The sequence below is a fragment of the Falco peregrinus genome, chromosome 11 (assembly GCF_023634155.1).
Source record: "Falco peregrinus isolate bFalPer1 chromosome 11, bFalPer1.pri, whole genome shotgun sequence".
NCBI lineage: Eukaryota > Metazoa > Chordata > Aves > Falconiformes > Falconidae > Falco > Falco peregrinus.
This window is the reverse complement of record NC_073731.1, coordinates 30,859,008-30,881,514: the sequence shown is the minus strand read 5'-3', so window position 1 is coordinate 30,881,514 and position 22,507 is coordinate 30,859,008. Positions and strand designations below refer to the sequence as shown.

The window sequence follows — 22,507 nt, the reverse complement described above, 5'->3', positions numbered from 1 at the left end:
GATTGAGAGAAATCTCTTGGTATTTATGGAAATTTTTTTTCCAACGCGTATTACTTGCATGAACAGGAAATATACATCAGGGGCTTTGATTTTAGGAGAGCTGGTGAATCCAGGTTGGTGTTTATGATTTTTTTTGTTTGCCCTTCTTTCCTTAACTCTGAAACTTAAGAGCGTTTTATTGTATTTTATTTTTTCAAAGGCAACAGGGTGCGTCATTTGCATGTGGAGAGTTTGGAAAATTGGGGTTTCTGCCTTCTTTTACACTAAGGCTTGCGGAGTCAGGTTGGAAAAGCCACCGATTTCCCCACCAGCCGCCTGTGGCTGTGGCCAGCCGGGGGTACAGGAGAGCCCCCCCCCCCCATCCATTGCGGGCCCCCTGCCGTGCGTGGGTGCCCTCCCACGGAGCCAGAAGGGCTTTGGGCGCTAAGCCTGGCAGGTGGTGGTGGGGGTCTTTCTCCCCGAGTGTTTCCATCCCCGCCTACAGGCTTCCCGCAATGTACCTCGGCGGCTTTGCAAAACTTTGAGTCCGTGGCTGGGCTGCGGGGCAGTGTGTGAGGGATGCGAAACGCCCCGCAGGCGGGGCAGGGGCTCGCCCTTGCGCGGGGGGGGGAGTGGGGGGTTGGGGGTGTCGGGGTCCTTACATCGCCGTGTGCAGCCCCCAGCCCCACCCGGCCGGGAAGGGCGTTTCTGCCGGCCTGGGGAGCGATCCGCCCTGTGCTGAGCAGCGCCGGGGCGAAACGCCTGCCTCCCTCCCAAGCCTTCGCAGCTGGGGGGGGTTTGCGACTCCCCCCGGTGTGAATTAGCGAGCGCCTCAGCGAACCGCAGTGGGTTTTTTTGGGTTTTTTTTTCGTTGAAATTAACGCCAAACGTATAAAAAAGCATCCTCACACCCACCGCTCGCCCGCTCCCTTTCACGCATCCGCACCCCGCACCCATGATCTCATGCTGCTGAAGGCATGGCACTAGAGCTACGGCAGGCTGGGGGGGGCGTGGGGACACACGGGGACGGTGGAGGGGGCAGAGGAGGATGAGGAGAGCCGGGAGCGTGCGGCTCACCCCCCCTGCTGTGCCCAGGTGCGGTACTGCAGGGGCTGCGCCCCCCCGCGGCCGGCTGCTGGGGGCCCCCGCCGAGGGGTGCGCTGCGTTCCCTGGGGTGTAACCCCCTCGCTTTGCAAACGTGACATCTCCCACCCGCGGGGGGGGGGGGGGGGGGCTTCCCCCTGCTTTGGGTGCGCGGTGGGTCCCGCACCCCGGGGGGCGATGCGGGCGCTGGCGGCGCCCCCCTGCAGCTGGAGCGGCGGAGGGGTGGGGGGTTCAGCCCCGAAACGGGGAAACGTGGGTGGGTTTTTGTTGTTTTGGGTGGTTTTTTCTTTTTTTCTTTTTTTTTCTTTTTCTTTTTTTTTTTTTTTTTTTGTTTTTCTTTTTTTTTTTCCAGCCCACTTTGCGGCCGTGGCTGCGGTGGGCAGCCGAGGTGCAGTGGCTGAGTAGTGCCGGGGAAAAAAAGCCAACCCGGTAACTCTTTGTTAGGCAGCGTGTAATTACCGGTAATCAGAGCCGATGCTCGAACAGACAGAGGGAAATGCCTGATGGGCCAAGTTTAGGCCAAATAAAAGACCCGAAATGGTTCTTTTTTAAGATGAAAGTGGGGTTTCAAGACCCTGGTCCAGCTGAGCTACGGGCAGAGGGGGAGCGCTGCCGCCCTGGGGCTGCCTGCGCGGCGCGGGGGGGGGGCGGCGGGCGGGGGGGGGGGCGGCTCCTGCGCGGCTCTTGCGCGGCCCCTGCGCGCTGCCCGAGCCCTGCTCCGGCACTGCGCGGCTCCCCGCAGGCAGAGCGGCAGCGCGACTGTGTGGGAGCTGAACCCAGCCTCCCTCCTTCGCATAGGCTCGTCCTCTGCATTGCATCCAGGCTCCAGCGATTTGCTGCTCCGAGACTGCAGATTTGCATAGCCCTGCTCCTCGCAAGCATGGGGGTTGTGGTTTTTTTTTTGTTGTGTTTTTTTTGGTGTGCTTTTTTTTTTTTTCTTCTCCCCCCCCCCCTGCCCGCAGCTTCTTTCATAAGGGTGCACTATTCTCCCTGAAAACATCCTCGGGTGTTACTGTCAGTCGCCAGAGCACTGGGATTGCCGGAGCAGCCTGATCATTGTCTGGCGGGTGTGTGCGAGCGTGTGTGTGCGAGTGTGTGCGCCGGCTGGAGCTGCGCGGCGAGGGCTCACCAGTTTGGGGATGAAAGGAGGGGAGAGCAGCAGTTGGCTTTTTCTCTGCTTTCCCAGCGCCGGCTGATGGAGTGGCATCCCCTTTTTTCTTTCTTAGTAGAAATGTGGCATGATTGGCTACACTGTGGATTACTGAGGATGGGGGAATGCTTGGCACTCTCGTAGCCCTTGCAACTGTGGAGTATTGTTAATGAACACCCGCCCCGGGAAAGCCGAAACTAGCGATCGTTTGAGCGCGGGGCTTTTCCCCCTCTTTCCGAAGGCTCTGAACTGCCTGGATTCTCCGCCTCTGACTATGTCTCGGATTGTTTTGGGTAGAAGAAGACCTGGAGAGAAGGATCCCGATAAGCTTTCCCAAAGGGCAGAGATGGCTGGGCTGGTGCGGTGAGCTGCAGCCAGCGCCGTGCCCGTGTGCCAGCGCGCCCCTGCCCAAACTTTGCCTCCTCTGCCGCGGCCGCTGCTCCGCCGAGGACGCCGCGGGCCGCTCGCCGCCACCGGAGGATGGGGGGGCTCCTCAGGGGCACCCCGGAGCCGGGACCCGCCAGCAGCAGCAGCAGCACCGGGGGCCGCATGGCCCTGCTCTGGATAGTCCCGCTCACTCTCAGCGGCCTCCTTGGGGTGGCGTGGGGCGCTTCCAGTTTGGGCGCTCACCACATTCACCATTTCCATGGCAGCAGCAAGCATCATTCAGTGCCTATCGCGATCTACAGGTCACCGGCTTCCTTGCGAGGCGGACACGGTGGGTTCGGGGGCCGCTCCGGTTACCCTGCATGGGGGGGGCGGGGAGGGGGAGCCGTGCCGTGCGGTGCCGTGCGGTGCCGTGCCGTGCCGAGCCGAGCCGCCCCGCAGAGGTCAGGCGGGGCTGCCGGGACCCCGCGGGCCGGGGGCTGCTGCCGCGCTCGGTGGGAGGAAGAAGAGCGCCGAGGGCGTGTGTGTGTGTTGCGGGCCCGTCCCGCTGCTCCCCTCAGGGACGAAGAGCCGAGGCGGGCGGAGGGCGCTGCTGTGCCCCCCCCGGGGCCGGTGGGCGTGGGGCGGGTGGCGGAGGGGGGGTCTCCCGCACCCCCCCCGCTCCCCATCCCGCCGGAGCCGGCTAGGGAGCCCAGCCCGGAGCCGCGGTCCCCGGGTGGCAGCTTCCCCCCCGCCCCGTACCCCCCGGCCCCAGGGCGGTGGGTGCTGTGGCCCCGCACCGGGCGGCAGGGCAGGGCCGGGCGCCCAGGGGCCCCAGCGCGGGGCGGGGGGCGCCGCGGTGCTGCCCCAGTCGCTGGCGGTGGCCGCGCCGCTCCCGATCCATCACCCTGGGGGAGCGGGTGAACCGAGGCGAGATCAGCTCCTTGTGCGGGGGGCCGGGGCGGGAGGCAGTGCTTAGGCACCGCGGGGGGGGGGGCGGAGGGGGGCGATGCCCAGCGTGGCGGTCAGGAGGGGGACGGAAAGAAAATTCGTTTCGGGTGCGGATAGATTTTGCTTAAATATTACAGTGCTCCGGGACTTAGTTTGTGAAGTGAGGAAGGTGCAGCAGTGCCCTGCCAGCAGCCCCTGGGACCCACTTCCCTGCCTTTCCCCGTGCACACCTAGGTGAACCCCCACATAAATACATGCAAAAGAGACATGCGTATGCTCAGCCTTCCAAAAGCCATAAAAGAAGGCGAAACACCGGGCTGTGTTTTAAGGATTTAAAGCCTGCCTTTGTCTCCGAGGGAGGGGAAAAAAAAAAAAAGATAAAGAAAAACCCTTGTTGGCTTCTGATTAGATTATACAGCTTCATTCTTCTTCATTTTCTCATCTTGCCTTGCTTCATTTGCACGATCATGCGATGTCATTTACAAGCTTTGCAAAGTAAAAAACAGGTCTTGCACTTAACCTTTGCAGCTCTGTGCAAGATGACCTAGTTGCAGGCACCAGGTAGTTAGGATTTCTTGGATTATTATTTTTCCCCCCCCAGTGATTAGTAATGCCAGCATTAGCGGATACGAGTATTGTTTACCTGAAAATTCCCACTATTTGCTAAATACCCTTTAATACTCAACTGCTAGAAAAGGCAGAGTGCACAGAAATGGCTTTCTTAAGCATTTTGTTATAAAAAAAAAAAGTTAGGTGTCTGGTCTAATTAAAAAAAAAAAAAAAAAAGAGAGAGACAGAGACTGAGAAATTCAGGCCACCACTCTTCTGTGTAGTGCAGAGGCAGTGCGAGATAGAATGCTGCATTTTCTGTACTGTGTGTGCTTACAGGGGAAAATTAAAGAAGTATGTGTGTGCACATATATACATGTATGTTTCTTATTCTTTATATTCCTCCCCACGTGAGAATATCTTTTAGAGGTTTGCTACTAATTGGAGGGAAAGCTGAAAGAATGAGGGGAAAAGAACCATGATTGTAGAGGTACCAGCTACAATTCTTTAGAATGCATTTTAAAATCACACCTTAAAAGATTTACCTTGGCCCCAATCAAAGGGCGATGGTGTAAAAAGGGAGCTTTCTCAGGAGAAACGGGTCTTGCTAAAGAAAATGAAAGATGAAGTGGTAGAACTGCCTCTTAAGGACTTCATAGGGAAGCCCAGGAGCCTCTCCAGAAGTTAAGTAGCTGATTTTACAAAATGAAGGATGTTACGTGACAGAAGGAGACATTTCAGAATGTTTACTTGATAGCTCTAACCGTCTTTGCTTTACTGTGTTTATCAGAAATTTTACTATCTGGTGGTGTTTTAAAACAGCTAATTCCTTTCATTATGAGTCCTTCAGAGAGGTGTTCCTGTTTGCTTCCACAAGCCTGGCAGGAGCATTTCTCTTTCTGGCTGCGCAGGGTTGGCCACAGCTCCTCTGGAGCCCGTCACTGCATTGCTAAGCGTGGTCGGGGGGAACTGGGTGAGGGGTGAGGGGGTGCTTGCGCCTACCCTGGCATCAGAGCACCCTTCATCCATGCCCCCAGCCCCGCGGGGAGAGGGAGGATTCACTGCTCAGGCTCATCTCCTTCAGCATTAGCTCCATTCAGTTTTGCAGTTATTCTGTTCTAGTCTAATACAACTGGACGTAAACATTGGAGTCTTTAGGGTGACCTCATATCTGCTTTTTTGTCACTTTGTCAGCTTTTTGTAGCACCATACCTGCTAAAAGTCGAGAAGAGCTTTTGGGGTAGGTCAGTTAGTCAATCCCCAATGAAGGCGCTGCTCTCTGATGTGGTGAATCAAAAGTGTCACAGGAAGGAGAAACGGTCACTTTGCCCAGGCATTCAATAAATGTCACCACAGTCCTCAGACACCCACACCTCCTCCTCTACCCCTGGCACCGGGTAGCCCTGCCACCCCCATCCTTGCGGCAAACACGTTGATTTTTTAAATGATTTCAGTTTTCCTTGAGACAACCCAGTTCCAGCTAATAGTATAAGCAAAGCCAAAAAGCCCAGCATGGTTGGATTTTTTTTCCACTCCTTTTGAAAAACCAAACCACGCTCTTGCTGCTAACACTCCCGTCGGGTAATTTTGCTGGGATTTTTCTCAATGGTATGATCTCATGTGATTTTAGCGGACAGTGTTGTGCCTCGCAGAGACACAAACACAATTCCAACCAAGCAGTTTGCTCACCCTATTAAACAAGAAGTAGTTCAGCATGTGGTTTTTGAAGATACTAAACCTAAAAGTTAAACATCTCTCAAGCTTGACCAAATGATGTTTTGGCTTTGCTTTCTGACTCATTAAACTCAGGAAGGTGAAAGATGGTTGAAAGAATTGAAAGTTTAGCCATGGGAAGGAATAAGAAAATAATTCTCTGGATAGTCACATCAGCAGCGTAAGGAGAAGTACAGAGGAGCAAGAGAGAGACTAATGTTTGCCAGCAGCAGTCCCAGGCTGCTCAGCGCTTGCCAGGGGTCTCTGCGTCACGTGGGTTGTTTGGTGATTCATGTTCATATCTCCTTGCTCCGTTTAAGAAGGCGGCTATTGCTTTTGTTATAGCTGTATCTACCAGGCAATCTTTGTTGGTTTTTTTTTTGAGTATTGAGTAGCTCATACTGCAGTGCCTCTAGTTTGCAAAAACGTGGACTGTCCGTGGCCAAGCCCACATAAAAGGAAAAAGATTGCAACTTTCTCTGTAACTTTAAATGAAGAAAGGCAGTTTCTTTAAGAATCCAGGAACACAACGGATCACGTGAGAAGTGTCAATTACACGTCGAAGAAGTAAAAAGTTAAAGGTGTAGCCACATGGCTGGCTGTCACCATCCTTATTCATCCCTTCCTTCCTGCAGACACCTCTTTGCTCTCTACTGGGCTGGGCCTTTTACGGCCCCCAGCCTGTGTGTCCATTTCTTCCAGCAATGATCTTCTTTCTGTCCTCTCAGGATCTTGTTCAGGCTGCTTTCTGATAAATATATTTTGATTCTAGGGTTTTTAAACTGGCAGAATAAGAGCCAGGAGGTGACTAATGACATTTGCATCTCGATATGGGCATATGCTTGGGAAGAGAAGGCAGGAATGGGGAGGGAATAGGACTGATGTGTTCACAGGCGGCATGGAAGAGGCTGGGCAGTACACGTGTGGGTTGAGCTTTTAAGGACCGGGGTTAGGATGGTGCTGGAGGGGGTTTGGCTTGACGAGGCTTGTGACCAAGGTATAGGCTGATGGTTTCGGGGGAGCAGGGGTAGCCTGGAGTAGAGGGAATAGGGTGTTGGGAGCCGTTACTGAGAGATTGGTAGTTATGGGTGGGGAAGTGCTAGGGAGCTTTGGGGTGGGATGGTAGAGGGGCTGAAGAGGTTCAGCAGAGGTGGTGAAAAAGTGCATCGACAGCAAAGTTCTTGAGCAGGAAGAGGAGTTTGTGGAAAATGAGAGCTTTGAGGAAGAGAAGTTGGCACGCCTTGGGGGTGAGAGCCGAGGCTGAGTGCCGGGATGGTGTGTGTTACTGCAGCACGTGCCCCCCTCCGGTCTTTTCTATCCTGAACATGACGTGGCAGCAGGGATGTGGGTACTGAGCTCTCGCTTCTGAGCTGGGCCAGCTGCTTCCAGCCGCTGCATCCCCACCGCTGCCGAAGTCTGTGTGCGCTGGATTCATCCATGTTATTTCCATTTAGAGAGACTTCTCTAGCAGAATGACCAGCTCGCTGTTCCTGGCACCCCAGCCCATGCTGGGGAAGGTGCCTGTTGAACTCCACAGGAGCTTTCGTTAAGGAAGAATAGCAGGGCTGGAACTGCAGCGCTGCAGCGAAGTCATTTATACCCCCATCGTGAAAAATATGACCAAAACAACTTTGAAAGATGTGCGTATGATCTATAGATGGCATTTTTTCTTTGCAAGAAAACTGCAGGGAAAGGCTTATTAGTGTAGGTAAAGATAATTTTATGACCTTGTACTTTTTTTTGTTTTAAATCTACTGGAATTGCTATTTCTGCATATAATGATAATAAACCAAATATTTGTAGGGGTTAGGGTAAATGAAATTACATTTTCTGGTTAGAATGTGCTTGTTATGTTGCAGAAAAGGGTTATATTTTGATTAAAACACTAAATGTAAATGTTTCCAGATGTTCAAGCATTGTTATTCAATGCGATATTAGAGGTAGAAGTAAAAAGTCTCATCTTTGTGTTATAATTGCGTTTTTTTAGAGAGAGATGTTTTAAAATGTTTTTCAAAACTGTTCCTATGTCACAATCTTTTTTTATGTCTCCTTTTCATTGACGGATTTTCAAATACTTACTAGTCCTCCTGCTCTGAGTGCTTCTCAAACATAACTGAGGCATTTTCATGTTGTAAGACTGTAAAGCATAGCAGCTTTCTCCACATCTTTAAATTATATGAATTTTATATCCCCTTTCAAAATTTCCAATATGCTCCATCAGTTATTATCCCCATCGGCTGCCAAAGTATTAACATCAGTTGGAATAAAATGAATAACAAAGCAATTTCAGTCAGCATAGTGGTTAATTGGCTGTGCAGTTAGATATGCATATTGGGAAGTGTGGTTTCTATATTATTATTTCTGTCAATACGGCTTGTCAGAGAGGCATACAGTCTTCAGCAGCACTGTGGACAGTCTGGAGCACTGTAATCAAAAGTGGAATGTTGCTCATGGATTTCGGATAAGCATCTTTATACAAGCCCTACTGCCTTAGTACATGCACAGCTATTGATTGACTGGGGTGCCTTTACAAGAGCTAAACAAATAACAACACTTTGTTGTCACTTATCAGCAATACCACTTTTGCCTCAGCCTGCGGTAACCATGTTTTTCTGGGTTTAAAGCATCTTTTATTGTCTTTTAATCAAACACTGTTTGAAATAAGTTATCAGAAGAAATTAATTTAGCATTCAATACAGCGTACTTCCTGCTGTTTCTAATTTTCAAAGATGGATTTTTTCTGATAGCAAGAAGTTGACTTGGCTTTAAGGGAAATTTCTTTCTGTCTCTTTGTTTTAGTCCAGGGGAGCACTCTGCAGACAAAACTCTGGCATACAACTGCCGTGCCCGGTGTGAGCAAGCACAGGGAATTCTACAGCCCTAATATTTTCTCAGCTTTCTCACACAGGTGGCCATTACCGTGGTTAACCTTGGGATGATATGCTTGATGATTATGTTTTTGATGGATCACGTAGTGTAGTGCACCGAAGTTAATCTTTTATCTTCTCCTTGGTCAAAACTTGCAAAAGTTCTTAACCTTTCTGAGTAATCAAGATGACATGACTGACCTCTTCCTTGGCTTTGCCCAGTATCGGTTAATTCACCTCTTTGTTACTCAGTTTGATGTCCTCAGGTCTGCCACAGTATCTAACAAATTTTTGGAGGCTAACAACTTCCTTTCTGGTGTGTAAATACAGTGTAGGCAGAGCTGATACATCTTGCTGTGATAGTGAGTTGACTTGTGAACGGAGCTGTGATTATTAGTAGAATGGAACGGTCTGATTTGATGGAAGTGTATTATAAAGTATAACGCTGTTCTGTAAAGTTATAATAACAAACATAAAGAAAAGAGGCTGTGTACTCATCATTTAGATATTTTTTTCTTTCTGAATCACAACACGGATGTCTGGAACCGATTTCCCCCCCTCTTTCTCATGACTTTATATACATTTGTGCACAAGCATGTGCGTGCACACGCGTGCATATCACAGATGTTTCCTCATAATGGTCCATAGTGTTAAGCTGAAAAGGAGAGCATTTCTCCGAGTTGAAAAATGTTAAAAAATATTCAGTGACAATATTGATTTAAACACAGGTGTAATTGGTCAGAACAACATAAATGATTGTACCCTTCCCCCTTAGCTGACAGAAAAAATGAGCCAGTGAAATAAAGTGGGAAAGGAGGTGGGGGGGAGAAGAAGTGCTGCTGGATATTGTGCCGTACAGCTGGGATAAGGTGGTGGGGAGGATGCCGTGCTCAGTCGCAGTCGCCATCTCTGGCCTGTGATTACTGAATCATCGCAGAAAACTAGCCATCGGTTCTGAATTTCTGTAAGCGCTAAACTGGTCAAATCCATCAACATAGCCCAGATTAAGGGGTGTGACTGGCTCAGGTGCTGTAATTAGAATAAGAGTCAAAAAGCTTTACCATTTCTGGGGCTTGGTTGAAAATGTACACATGGAATAGCTCCACGGTATCCGTGATCCCGAATCTCAGCAGGGCAGACAAAGCTGAAGCTACAGCAGGGTTCACCCGAAGGTGAGGTGTGTGCACCTCATGCTGCGTGGATGGGTGCACAATGGGATGTACATCCTCTGTTGATTTTGTTCCGTGTATTTGAACTGTAAAGGGCACAGTAACGAGTCTTCCTTTTAAATACATGGATAGGTGTTTCCTGAAGAGCTGGCTGCTGCTGAAGCATGAGCAGGCGGAGGGCTCAGCCATAAAAGATTTGCTCAGGTTGTTCTGCAGGGCGCATCTAGCAGGGGATGCGCTCAGACACCTCCTCAGAAATGACACAAGTGTTAACTCTTTCTTTAGCTCTCTCTACTGCAGCTGTATCTGCAAGGAAATGCCAACATGCTTCCAAAGCAAACTGACTGCTTTCCAAATATGTTCTTTTATCCCTGCATATCTGCATCTGAGTTAGGGCTTCTCTAATTTACTTCATTAATTCAGCTCATCTGCAACTGTAAAATAAAGAAGAGCAGGGAATGACTAGACTTGGAGATACTTCAAAAAACTCTGAGAAACTTTCTCTACCTTGAAGAGGAGCCAGATGTAGTCTTAATCCGTGTTTGCATTGCTGAATCACTGGAGTCGGTCAACTTTCTCTGTGACGGCAGCTCTAGCGGGATGTAGGTGGAAAGGAGATGGGGAGAAATGGCTGTGGGCTTGGCTCCTCCTCACAGACCAGTGGAGAGGAGGAGATGTGAAGGAGTTGGGGGCTAAAGAAGACATCGTTTCTGATCGTTGGTCTGGGCCTGATTTGTTCTTCCTGAGGTCAAGCACCAAATTTCCCCTGTGTGACCTAGTCTGTTGGGCTTGTCAGCTGCGATGCCTCTCATGCACGCAGCGCTTCTGGTGTGCTCCCCCTCCACCAAAAGTGCCTTTTGCACTGCAAATGAAGTATTGCAAAAAAAATAATGCAAGCACATGTATTTTTAAAATAGAATTGATGCAGTTAGTGGATGTGTTCACTTTATTTCACATGACAAGAAATATGAGGGAGCTTTCAGCAAAAATAATGAATTGCCATATTTATGGAAAACCTATCAGCCTGAATTGAATTGTGCTATTATTTTGGGTTTGGACGTTCAGTGCCCACAGAGGGGGGCTTAGGAGCTGTGACAAAGCAACAGATGTGAGATTAGTTCCTTTGGCTGTGCCTAAATGGACGCGTCCTAAAATCCTGGTGTTCCAGTTGGTCAGAACATGCTGTGGCTCCCGTCCATGTGCATCCTTGCACCCATGCTCTTCTCGGGCTGGTTTGTGTTTGCAATTTGCCTTGCTTTTACTTTAAATCTGCCCAGGGCATGCACCCCAACCCTGGCGTTCAGAACAGCTCTCAAATACTGCTGTTGATTACTCTTAAAAAAAAATTGAAAAAAAAAATTCTGCAAATGTTCATCATCCTAAATAATCTGTTCTATCAAATGAGGTTAAAGAAAACATTGTATGGGCAAGGGATTGCGTGGTAGAAGTCTACCATTATTTCATTGCTTGGAAGTTTTTCCAAGCAATTCTTTATTGCTTGGAAATTCTACTTAAGTTGCAGGAGTATGACTGCTCACTTTATGTCCCATCAACTAGAAGACTTTATTTTTCAAGTACTGCAGTTAAGAAACATGTAGCATGGTTTTGCTAGAGATTGTTGGCTAGAGTGTGTTATGTATGAGGGTATGTAGGCAAAATGTTCATTTCAATTGCGCTGACTTTAATAGAAAACCAGTCATTCACTGAGATTGAAGCCAGAACAATTTTTGTAATGATAAATTTTAACTTTTTGTAGAAATCTTCTCACATTAGCTCATAAAGCTTGCTTCTCATCACTCAGCACAATTTGACAGCTTTAGCTGTTGTCTGACATGAATATAGTAAAATCCACTCTATAGCGTTTAGAGGGAGAAGTTGTTGAAGAAAGAATAGTAACAACATTATTTTGTAGCAGCAACAGCAAAAACAAACACTGTAAAGTGAGATGTTTGAATATCTTACTATGCAAGGCATCACAAACTGTCCTTAAGCAGGCAGACAAGAGGAGCTGTTGGTCTGTTAGGAGTAGTGGCCTGTAAATGTCTAATCAAGAGACTTCAATTTCACTTTGTAACTGACAGCGATTTCAGGGGTTGTCCGATTATCTGAATGAAAATGCAATTTCTCCCTAAGTGCAGGAGCTTAGTTTCAAAGAGCCTGAGGTCAGCAAAGGTAAATGATTAAAGGGGGCAAAAAAACATGAGACAACTGCTAGATGTCTATCGAGGCAGTGACTTCAGATATGGCAGTTTATTAACGCTGATACAAATTGCAAGTGACTCAAGTGAGGACTCCTCCGGTCCTGTCTAGTCGTGGCAGTTGCAGGGTAAAATTCGCCTGGCGGGGAGCTTATGCCTTGGGCGTTGGGAAGGTGGGTTTCACTGCAGTCTGGGTACCTCACATGGCTTTTGCTGACACTTGGACTAGGGACAAATGTCACTGTTTCAGTACGGGGTCTGTGCTGGAGACGTGAGGAAGGCTCATCCTAAGCTGGTTGTAGCAAGCAAGTGGTGTGAGTAAATAAGTATGTCAGGATTTTGCAAATATTTTCTGATTATTTCAGGGCATTGACTTGATCTCTGCTGGCTTGGTCGGTCTCCTCTTTTTACCCCCTTTTTCCAAGTGCAATTATTTGAATTGGAAGAAAAACTAAAAACTAAAAACAAAAAAAGGAAATAAATGATACGTCATCTAGGAGTAAATTTACATATGCATGCAGTGTGTGGTGGTACTTTTGTCTTCTGTAGGGGTCAGTTAATTGCCAAAGTATAGTTTGGAAGAAAGGAAGATCAGGGGGTGGAGAGGAGCAGTCATTATTGCTAGATGATACTTAGCATAACCGAGTTCAGCATTGCTACCTTTCTGTCCTGTCAAAGTGGCATACATACATTAACCCTTGTCCTGCCTACGCACTGCGATCTCTCCGGCACTACAGCGAGTGTGGGCAATAGGCTTGTCCGGAAGGGTTATTCCTGGTTCAGGGAGAGGAGCTGAGGCATGGTAAATCAGCTTCTCATTTGTATTCCCTCTTGAATGATTTAAAGAAATCACGCAGTGGTCAGATTGGCCATCTGAAAATTCCCTCGGCGCCTCTTGTGCGCTTGCTGGTGATACAGGAGACGGATCTGGGGCATGGCCAGAGTGTGTAACACTCTGTTGTCAATTGGCATAGCTGAAAGCAGATTCCACGCTGGTTTAGCATATGCCATGCCTCAGTCATCCCTCTGTAAGCAATTCTTTGGGTAGTGCTTCTCCCACAGTTGTGTGTTAAACAAAAAAGTAAGCGCAGCAGAGGTTCAGGATTATTCTGTTCAGCCTTTGCTTGTGCTTAGTGAGTAGGCATCCAGCTCATGTCAGGAGTACCCATCCTTACCTCCCTGCATGTGACAAGCATCTAACCATGAGTCACAGGGCAGCCTGGAATGGGAAAAGGAATTAAAGAAAGACTGGCCGAGTTCCCTATTGTTGTTTCATTCTGGTTTATTGTGCTCATGCTAAGACCCAGGACCATTACGGCAATGTGCTATACTGAGCAAACAGGACCATTACAGCAATGTGCTATACTGAGCAAACAGGACCATTACAGCAATGTGCTATACTGAGCAAACAGCATCCTTCCTCCCCTCAGTGGTTATGTCATACCATGGGATTAATGGAACTGGTTTGTGGAAAAAAGAAAAAAGGGTGATGCAAAGAAATGGGGGAGGGAAAGAAGAAAAGGAAAATGGGTCGAGCAGGCAGAGAATGCCTTTGTTTAACTAAACCAAGTATTTTCTCCCTGTGAAAATGTGTGGTGTTTTGTTTTTTTTTTTCTTAACGGGGAGTATTTTCTCAGGTTTTTGGTTTAATTTTTATAGAGCTAGTGCAGTTCTTTTAGATGTAGAAAAGCCATAGAATACCGATCTTTGTGTACCACAAGTTTAGAACTCTCATGTCTTCACAGATAAGACTTGCCTGTCTTCTGGTATAATTTAAATCTTTCCAAACTCCTGGTCAGTGCTTACATTTTGGGGGCCATGGGGGGGGCGGGGCGGGGGGGGGCGGTTCCCTTAAATCTTGTTCTCTGCTTGTCTTGTAATTCCAGTGGCTCCCGGTGTCTGATGCCGATTAAGTGAGAAGGGCAGTCATAACGCATTGAGGCTGGATTCCAGCTGGTGGCGTCACATCGTGTCATTTTGTTTTACGGGCACCGTTTGCCATTTCAGTGTTCCCTGCCAGGTCACCGCCGCGGATTGAGCCTTGGCATCAGTGGGCGAAGCATTTTCTCTCTGTTCCATAAGTGAATGTGAATGGGGCAAGGATTTCCTTCAGTGGAGGCACATCTAGCTTTGTTTGAAAGGATTAGTGGCTTTCATATGGTACTGTAGGACTGTTAGGATACTTAGCAGTTCATCAGAATGATTTCACAGGCCATTATTTGTGAGAATGGCCAGGACAAGGCTGTTGGGTTTGCAGCCAGTCTCTGTGATTTACCACGTGTAATGCCCTTGGCTGTGAAGAGTCAGCAGTCACAGAGGGAAGGTCAGCATGAACTTCCAGAATTTTGTGTTGTTGTTGTTTTTGTCGTTGTTGTTGTTATTATTATCATCATCATCATCATTATTATTATTATCATCATTATCATTATTATCATCATTATCATTACTGAGTAATACATCATGGTGCATGTCTTTTATTTCTTATCTTAGTGGATGTTACAATTTTTCATATTTGTTCATATTATGGTGGCATCTAGAAATTTCAGTCAGAGGTTTGGGAGCCCATTGTGCTCAGCATATGGAGTGAATAGAAAAAGACAAGAAAGCTGAGGAAATCATCACTCTCTGCTGCTGACAGTACTCTCCTGGGTAGGTTTTGAAATAGCTCAAGAGCTGTGTAAAATTAATAAGCTGTTCCTTATGTACTGAAATCCTCTTTCATATCGCCTTGGCATGAGGGGTCTCTCTGGAGAGGAGGGGCTGCAGATGAGTTTTGCCGGGGGGGGTGCAGGTTGTCCCCGAAGCCTGGGTCTGGCTGTGGGCCCGCCGGGTGCTGGGCAGGGAAGTGCTGGGTGGGATTTGCCCACTACAAAACCTCAGCACCAGCGAAGCCTGCCCAGTCCCTCAGAGCAAGGTTTATTAGGCATAAAGTTTGACTCGGTGTCCTTTTGTTTCTTTAGCATCTTTATAAATATTTTCTTCACCGATAGCAGAAAGAGATGAGAAATCAGGGAGCATTACTTTTTTCTAATAGAAACCTAATGTTAATGTTATTTTAGTAGCTTTTTGAGGTACTATGTCAATTGGTGTTCTCTGGTGTGGAAACATGCTCCCTTGGCCTCCAGATTTGCAGTGTGGCATGAAGGTTTTGTTTTTGTATGGCATTTAAAAAATGTTCTTTTTCATACAGTGTATGTTCGGTGTATATATGCAGTAGAAAACCTAAAAATAAAGACAGCACTGAATCGTAATTAGAAGGGGAAAAAATCATTACCTGTCATGGAGAAAACTCTGAAATAATAAATAACACTGGCACATTTTACTGCTATCATAAATATTTATTCAGCACATGTCCATAGGCTCGATTTATTACATCATATTCACTTAAATGTGTTTATGAAACGATCCTTCTGCACACACACATTTTATCAGATTTTAGAGTTCTTGATTAATGGCACAGACCTCTTTTGCTCTATGGCACAGTCTGTCATACCTCTAATCCCATTTTAAAATAAAGGTGTTCTTAGATCTTCATATAATAAGGCTATTCTTCTTGCTACAGTTCTACCTCTTTTGCTTATTTTCTTATTGAATGGATTAAGATTTAATAGTGATGTATTTCATAATAAACACAGCTGGGGGACAGCTTCTTCCATGATCTTTTATATATATACACCTTTACAGATACAGATGTACCTTGGTTACATCTTCATTGGAACCCATTAAATATTCTTGGACAGTCACTTAGCAATATATAAAGTATTTCTTGTCTTCGCTTTCAGCAGAGACATCAATCCAAATGTTCTGGGTTATATCGCATAATTGTCAAGGAGTTAAATATGTGCAATGAAGGTACAGTAGTTAAAATTTACTGGTGTACATCTAATGTTTATAGATAACCCTTTTAGAGAAGTCAGGATGTATTGCCATGTTCAGCCATTCTATCTTCATTCTATATCGCCATTGCATTGTCTCCATGGGGGTATTTTGCAGTCAGTCAGCCAAAGACCCCATAGAAAATTTACCTTGCAGTCTTGCAATTTTAATTATCTGATCGAGTGTATTAAATTCTGGTAAGGGTGAAACTGATTACAATTTCTCAGTAAGTTCATGCCTTGTGAGTAGTTTTCTAGGAAATGGGAACCAAGTTTGTAGCGGGTTTGAAAGGAGAGGACTCTGGTTCACTGCTTTGCCTTTGTGTTCCAGGCTTGGGTCTTCAGGTGGCATCATCGTTGTCACCACTGTCACTCGGGGCTGCTGATTCAAAGGGTTGTGTTTTGGTCTGTGACCTTGCTTTAGTTGTAATTTGAATATACACAAGCTGTTGCAGATTCACTGATATAGTCCTGTACATAGTTCATTAATGAAGTTAAAATGATTTGTCTGCTACGTAGTATTTACCCCGAGAGTAAATACAAAGCAGGTGAATACGGTACCATCCATCTAACTTGTTTCACCACGTTCTTAAAAATCTAAAAATCCTGTGCATTATATAAAAGTAAAATAATCAACTAACAGTTACAAGCTCTTTTATATATATATATAAAAGACAAGAACAAGACTCACAGCTACAGGCAAGCTCATCTAAGCCTAGTGCCCTTCGTCATATACGGTGTCATTAACCACCATACAGAGGGAAAACCTCTGTCCTCCTCCTTGGGAGGTGATAATGCACAGGGCACTCTCTCCGACGGGATTACCTAGATACTCTGAAAATAAGAAAACAATACAGGGATTAATTTTGACATTGTGTGAGGTTTCTACGCATTGTGTATAAAGCAGCGGTTGAGTAACCAGGTTCTCACCTAACTTCGTGCTGCTGCCAGCCAACGGCTTCTGGGCCACCAGGCTTTTTTCACTGGACCTTGCTGTGAGGTGTGTCTGTAGCAGTGGATACAGAGGGATGCTGTTGGCTGTGGTCTAGTGTGAGGCCCCAGATCCTCTCTTAATAGAGATGGTTAGAAGCTGTATTTTGCAGTGTTTAATGGACATTCTTTCCAGGAAAATGGCCAATTCAGGTTGATATCTAAATTGCTTTTTTACAGCATTTGTGTTGGCAGATCTGGTGAAGATGCAGGACCCTTCAAATGTCTGCGAGAGTTAGCTAATCAAAGGTGTGATTGGACCATTGGATAAAACACACTCTTCATTGCCACAAACTCTGAAATTAGGAGAACATTGCCAGTATACCAGTGAGCTGATGCTTTGCTTCCAGCTGGACCAGCATCCCCAGCTGGGAGCTGTGGTGGGAAGCTAATGTCACACAAGGCATGGACAGTGCTGATTAATTTAAGAAAGCAGGCAAAAAGCCTTCGCTGCGACTAAACTGCTGCTTATGTTATGTTCTGTGAATTGCATGTAGTGATACTGTCTTTAGTGAATAAAAATTGTGTCTGGTAAACACTGTTGCCAGGATAACCAAGTGAATTATCCAAGAGGCTGGAAGGTACACATCCTGAAATATTATCCAGGTATTTTAGCAATTTAAAAGATGTCATTTTGTATGCTGGGTATTTCTTTAATGTTCCATTAAATTGAGAACTCTCTCTATAAATGCTAATTTAATTAAAATGTCTTTGTATCTTAAATATAAATGAAAACAACAGGCTAGCCTTGCTGAAAGTTTGTATGGACCTCTACTTACATGTAATTTTTCTTATCTTCTGCAGCATTGTCTTTTTTTTTTTTCTTTAAACGAACAATATGCAAAACCCTCTCCTGTCTTTTTTCTTTTAAAATTTCTTTTAGACAGAACATTTTGGCCAGGCCACTTTTGCTTTCAGAATTAAAATTTTCCCCCACAAATGGTTAGTAAGAATAAGAAGTCACTGTGTTTTAACTTGGTAGGCATGACGATGATCCAGTTGGCATTCAGCTATCCCATATACTAATTCATACATGTGAAACAAAATTATTAGAGTTACAGTTTTGGGTCATTTACCCAGTTTCTATCAGGGAAAATGACTTTAAATGTCAAACAGCTAAAAACTGATTTTTTTTCTTCTTTTACCAAAATGTGTTTATTGGGAGAAGAAAGTAATGCTTCATCTCTTATGTAAATACGGTCTTCTGAAAAACCACCTACAGAAGGGCCAAGTCAGTCTATTCCAGGAGTGGTAAATGTGCTGAGGGGGCAGCCCCCAAGGAAAGCAGGGTCTGCAGGAGGTGCTGGAATTCCTTATCCATGAGATTGTTTGGACACACCAGGTACATCAACTTCTTCACCAGTGGTGTCAGCCCCCTGCTAAGAGAGTTGCACAGCTGTGTGATAAACCTTCAGTTTTCAGTTAAACTGTCACTTTTGGCAACTGGACTGGTTTAAAAATTACGGCCCTTCGAAGCAGAATAGTCTTCAGGCATGCCCCCTACCCCCACATGTGTATATATATGTATGTACATCGTCCTTCTAATACGGCATTACAGGCATTAAGACAATGCTATTACTATGCATTCCACCTCTTGAATGTTAAAGGACAATAATAATAATAATAATAATAATAAAAAAAGATAACTGATGTAGCTATTCCAATGAAAAGTTCAAGGAGCAAAGTTCTGATCTCAGGTATCCCTTACAGTCAGACTTGTGTACCCACGTTTAGAATCTGCTGGTTTAGCTCAGAAGCTGCCCTTGTAGATAAAGGTGTGATTTTAGCTGTGTGTAAGTCCCAGGTAGTTGGGTGAGTGTATTCACGCGGGGTGTTCGACTGGCATGAGACCAGCGTGGGAGCGCAGGTCGCCCTACAGCACCTTGGGGGAGCGGGTTTCGTTATCAGCCCTTCTCGGGCTCCTCATCTGTACATTAACAATTCCTCTCTGCCTCCTGTAGGGCTGGTAAAGTCTTGGGTGAAATATTTTGTGAGTTAACGGATAAGGAATAATGTTCTGTAATTGCTGTTTAAAAAAGGATTTACATCTATTTTAGGTCAGACATTTGCAACGTTGTCATGCACTGCTTTAAAATGTGGCTAAATGGAAGGGTCACCGGCAGCATCAGGCTAATTTTCTTCAGAGGTTATAATGTCTCGCTCTACTATATGGCAAGAATCTCTCATTTCCAGTTGTAAAACCCATATTTTTTATTATTTTTCTTTTCGGACAGGAGAAGGCTGCAGAATATAGTAAGATAGGAATCTGGTTAGTCATGTTTGACCTCCTGTGTTTTAGGCAGCTGTGGGAATGATGGAGTAACTGCTCTGTTCATAAAATTCCCATTGATACAGAGGCATGTTTGTGACATCGGGCAAAATTTATATCCAAATCTCCCATGGCTGAATTGACTAGAAGTAAACCTGTAATTGCAGCGCAGGTACAGAGCAATAACGACAAGTAATTACTGTTTCCGGGAGGGAGACAAATATTTATAATTTCTTCTGTGCTGTTAGTACATGGGCTGCTGTTGCCTCGCATACTGCGGTCAGAAGGAGCTTTCCATCTTTGTTCCTCTATCTCAGGAGATTTTGAAGTGCCTGTGTAACCTAAAATTCTTTTTGACCTTTTTTTTTTTTCTACTGCTATTCACAATCATCTGTTGTCATGGGTATTTAACGCAATTCTCTGCACAGAAGACTCATAGTCCTGGTACTCATTTAGCAGAAGAAACATGAAAAGTGGCGCCCCATATGTTGTTCAAGGCTCGTTTCCATGCTTGGGTCAGAAAAAGTGATTTTTCCACAGCAGACGGGATAGAAAGTACCGTTTTCAGGTTCCATAATCAAGACAAATACAACTGCCTGTTGCCACGCACCATGTATTTTCCGCATTATAGTAATGGATGCACTGCTGCCACCTGCTATGTCAAGACTTCCAGCTAATTGGTGTAAGTTATGTGTGTTCCAGTTACTCTTACGGTCTATAAAAGGCTGCTTTGTCCTAAACTAGATAATAATTTTTGATGGATTTTGTTACGGTGGCAGCTATTGCTGTACATTGGTGAGAACCATTGTTTTCCACAAGCACAGGTGTTTCCTGCACTTCTTGAGGCTTTAGAGATGGTTCTTTCCACTGAGTTTAGGCTCAGGCACAGCATTTGGTGGAGGTGGCATGACCCAGATCCAGGCGGAGTGACACCTGAAAGGGACATGGACAGACATGGTTAAGGCTGCGCCGTCCACCCTGGCTGCTGGCTGAAAACCCGCAGTGGCCCTGTGTCACAGCACAAACAAACTATCAAGCTACAACAAGGTCTTTTACCATCTCATACCAACATTCTCGTCATACAGTCCCTCTGCTGCCTTCTCCTTGTCTCATCCAGGGCATGTGTTCTCTCTCTGCTTCTTCCTTGGCTGCTCTCTATTGACTCTCAACCACTTCACAGAACCAGCCACAGCTGCACCTTACCTACATCGGCCAACCCACCGCCCCTGAAGCCAGCCCACAGCTGTACGTTATCAATGCTAATTAACCCAGCTTCATTCCTCTGCACCCCTTCTGCTCCAGTGCAGGGTCTGTGACCCTTCTGTCAGGAGTGGTGACACCCTCCTGTGGGGGGAGAGGGGCTTGGGCCATGTGAATCGGAGGGGAGAGAGCTGCAAAGGTAAGAAGTTCCCCTGAGCATGGGAGGTGGGCTTGATGCGGTGTGGTCCATGTGAGCTGATGGGAGTATGGGAGATGTTCTTCTCCCTCTGCTGCATTCTGCCAGGTGGGAATTGTCCCTGGGATCTTAGAAAACATGTGAACTTACTCCTCTGTTTTCTCTAATATTTGTGGGGTTTTATTTTTATTTTTTCTTTTTTCTCTGTGGTTGCAATCTTGTCTTAAGCTGTAACTGTGGCATCAGAAATCAGAGCTGTGGTAATTTTAGCTAAACTTCATTTTTGTAATATAAATCTAACAGTCTGGGTCTACACTTCTTTAATAAGAGCTAGAGCTGTACGGCTACCAGACCATAGTGTGTACAACTTTAAAAATAAATTTCCCTATACTAAGTGATTTATTACTTTTAAAAGATACCAGACTCTGTATTTTAATCAGCCTTTAATACTCAGGGTTGCAGATTTGGCATGACAGAGTAACAAAGGGGATTAAGTGCATGTGATCCATCATTGCTCCCGTGCTCCGTCTGGAGAGCCTGAGCTCTTCAGAAATTCTTGCTTTTTCTTCCCGGGTGCCTCATTTGGTCACAGATACCTGCCTATGAGTGGCCCTGCTGAAACTGCAGGTTTCATTCTGCAAACCTTCATCTTCTTTCCTTCAGAACTAATTGGAAGGGTCTCTTTTCTAGCTCCCTTTTCCTCTCCAGCTCCTCCAACCTGCTTTTTAAAGTGAGATGGTAGGTGCTAGCTATAATATCCTCAAGCTTATGGCCAATTACCATGGTAAAAAACCAGGTAAGCTATTTTGTGGTGGGAAAAAAAAAAAAATTTCAAAAATAGTGTATGATTGTGTGGTATAAAAATATGAGAAAATGTTAATTCATAGTTTTAGAATAAAAATATTGAGTACCTTTTAGCACTTGTCGTGATGGCAAAAGAAAAAAATGGGTGACATCGCACTGGTTATAAGCTGGTAGATTTTTTTATGTTATGAATCTCTTTTGTACTCTTCCGTATCCCACCTCAGCCTCATGACAGTATCATACAGTGTTCGTGGTGGCTGAATAGTGAGAGGAGCCTGCAGAAAGCAGTCTCCAGTCTTAGAGGCCACTGGTGTTGTGAAGGAAAGGAGGCTGCCGTGGCGGCTGCTGCTGAGGGTATTTGCTATTTGTTTGAGGCATCGTCCTCTGGTCACTGGAGAACAGTTCATTTACAATTCCTGTTCTTCCAGAACATGCAAGTTCTTTTGAGGTCTCTCTGATGTTAAGATGGTTTTGCTCATTTAATAACATTATTTTATGTGTAACACTATACAAAATGTAGAGAATATCTGAAATGAACAGGTTTTTATACTATGTGAACAGGTATTGCTTTACAAAAGACAGGAAAATAAACATACATGCTTTTTTTTCAGAACATATCCTAAAGCTAGCTCTCCTAAACCTGTAAATTAAGTGAATGCGCAGAAGGACATATGCAGGTTTGTGAAATAGTCTTGTTGGTTCAAAATACACTAACTAACTAAATATAAATTACGTATGTTGGTTGGGTCCCCACCCCCCGCTTGTCATCCCCCCCCCCCCCACCCGCATAGGTACTCTCTGGTGACTTACTGTGGAACTGTAACTTCGATTGAGTGTTTGCTAGTTTTTTTACTAGATACTTCTTGTCTACAAACCTGGTAAGACAGGTTTTTTAAGGAACTAGGAAGAAAAGTGCATGAGCCATCTCAGCAAAGCTGGAGCAGCTACTTAACTGTTAGTCCAGCCGGTCCCAGCTTTTTGGTACTCTAGGTTTTGTCGCGTAGAAATGGCAATTAGCCTGTGATTGGCATTGTCTTGACAACATAATTAACTATTTACCTTTAAATCTGTGTTAATCAAAGACTTCAGTTATTTTTAAGAAGACTGAAGGATCTGAGCAATGCCCT

The 22,507-nt window shown here is 45.8% G+C and overlaps 1 protein-coding gene across 24 annotated transcripts in view; it reads left to right on the top strand.

The window, feature by feature from the left end:
- NRXN1 (neurexin 1) overlaps positions 1-22,507 on the top strand; it is a 730,400-nt gene that overhangs the window by 442,161 nt on the left and 265,732 nt on the right. Inside the window, exon 1 of one of the 24 annotated variants that reach the window (XM_055816062.1) lies at positions 1,878-2,951. The exons of 20 other annotated variants lie outside the window; for them this stretch is intronic. In XM_055816062.1, the coding sequence (XP_055672037.1) occupies positions 2,714-2,951 (238 nt within the window). In that variant the 5' untranslated portion in view covers positions 1,878-2,713. Of the gene's footprint in view, positions 1-1,877; positions 2,952-22,507 lie in introns of those variants that run through there. 3 more of the 24 variants (XM_055816060.1, XM_055816059.1, XM_055816061.1) reach the window with 3 other exon arrangements.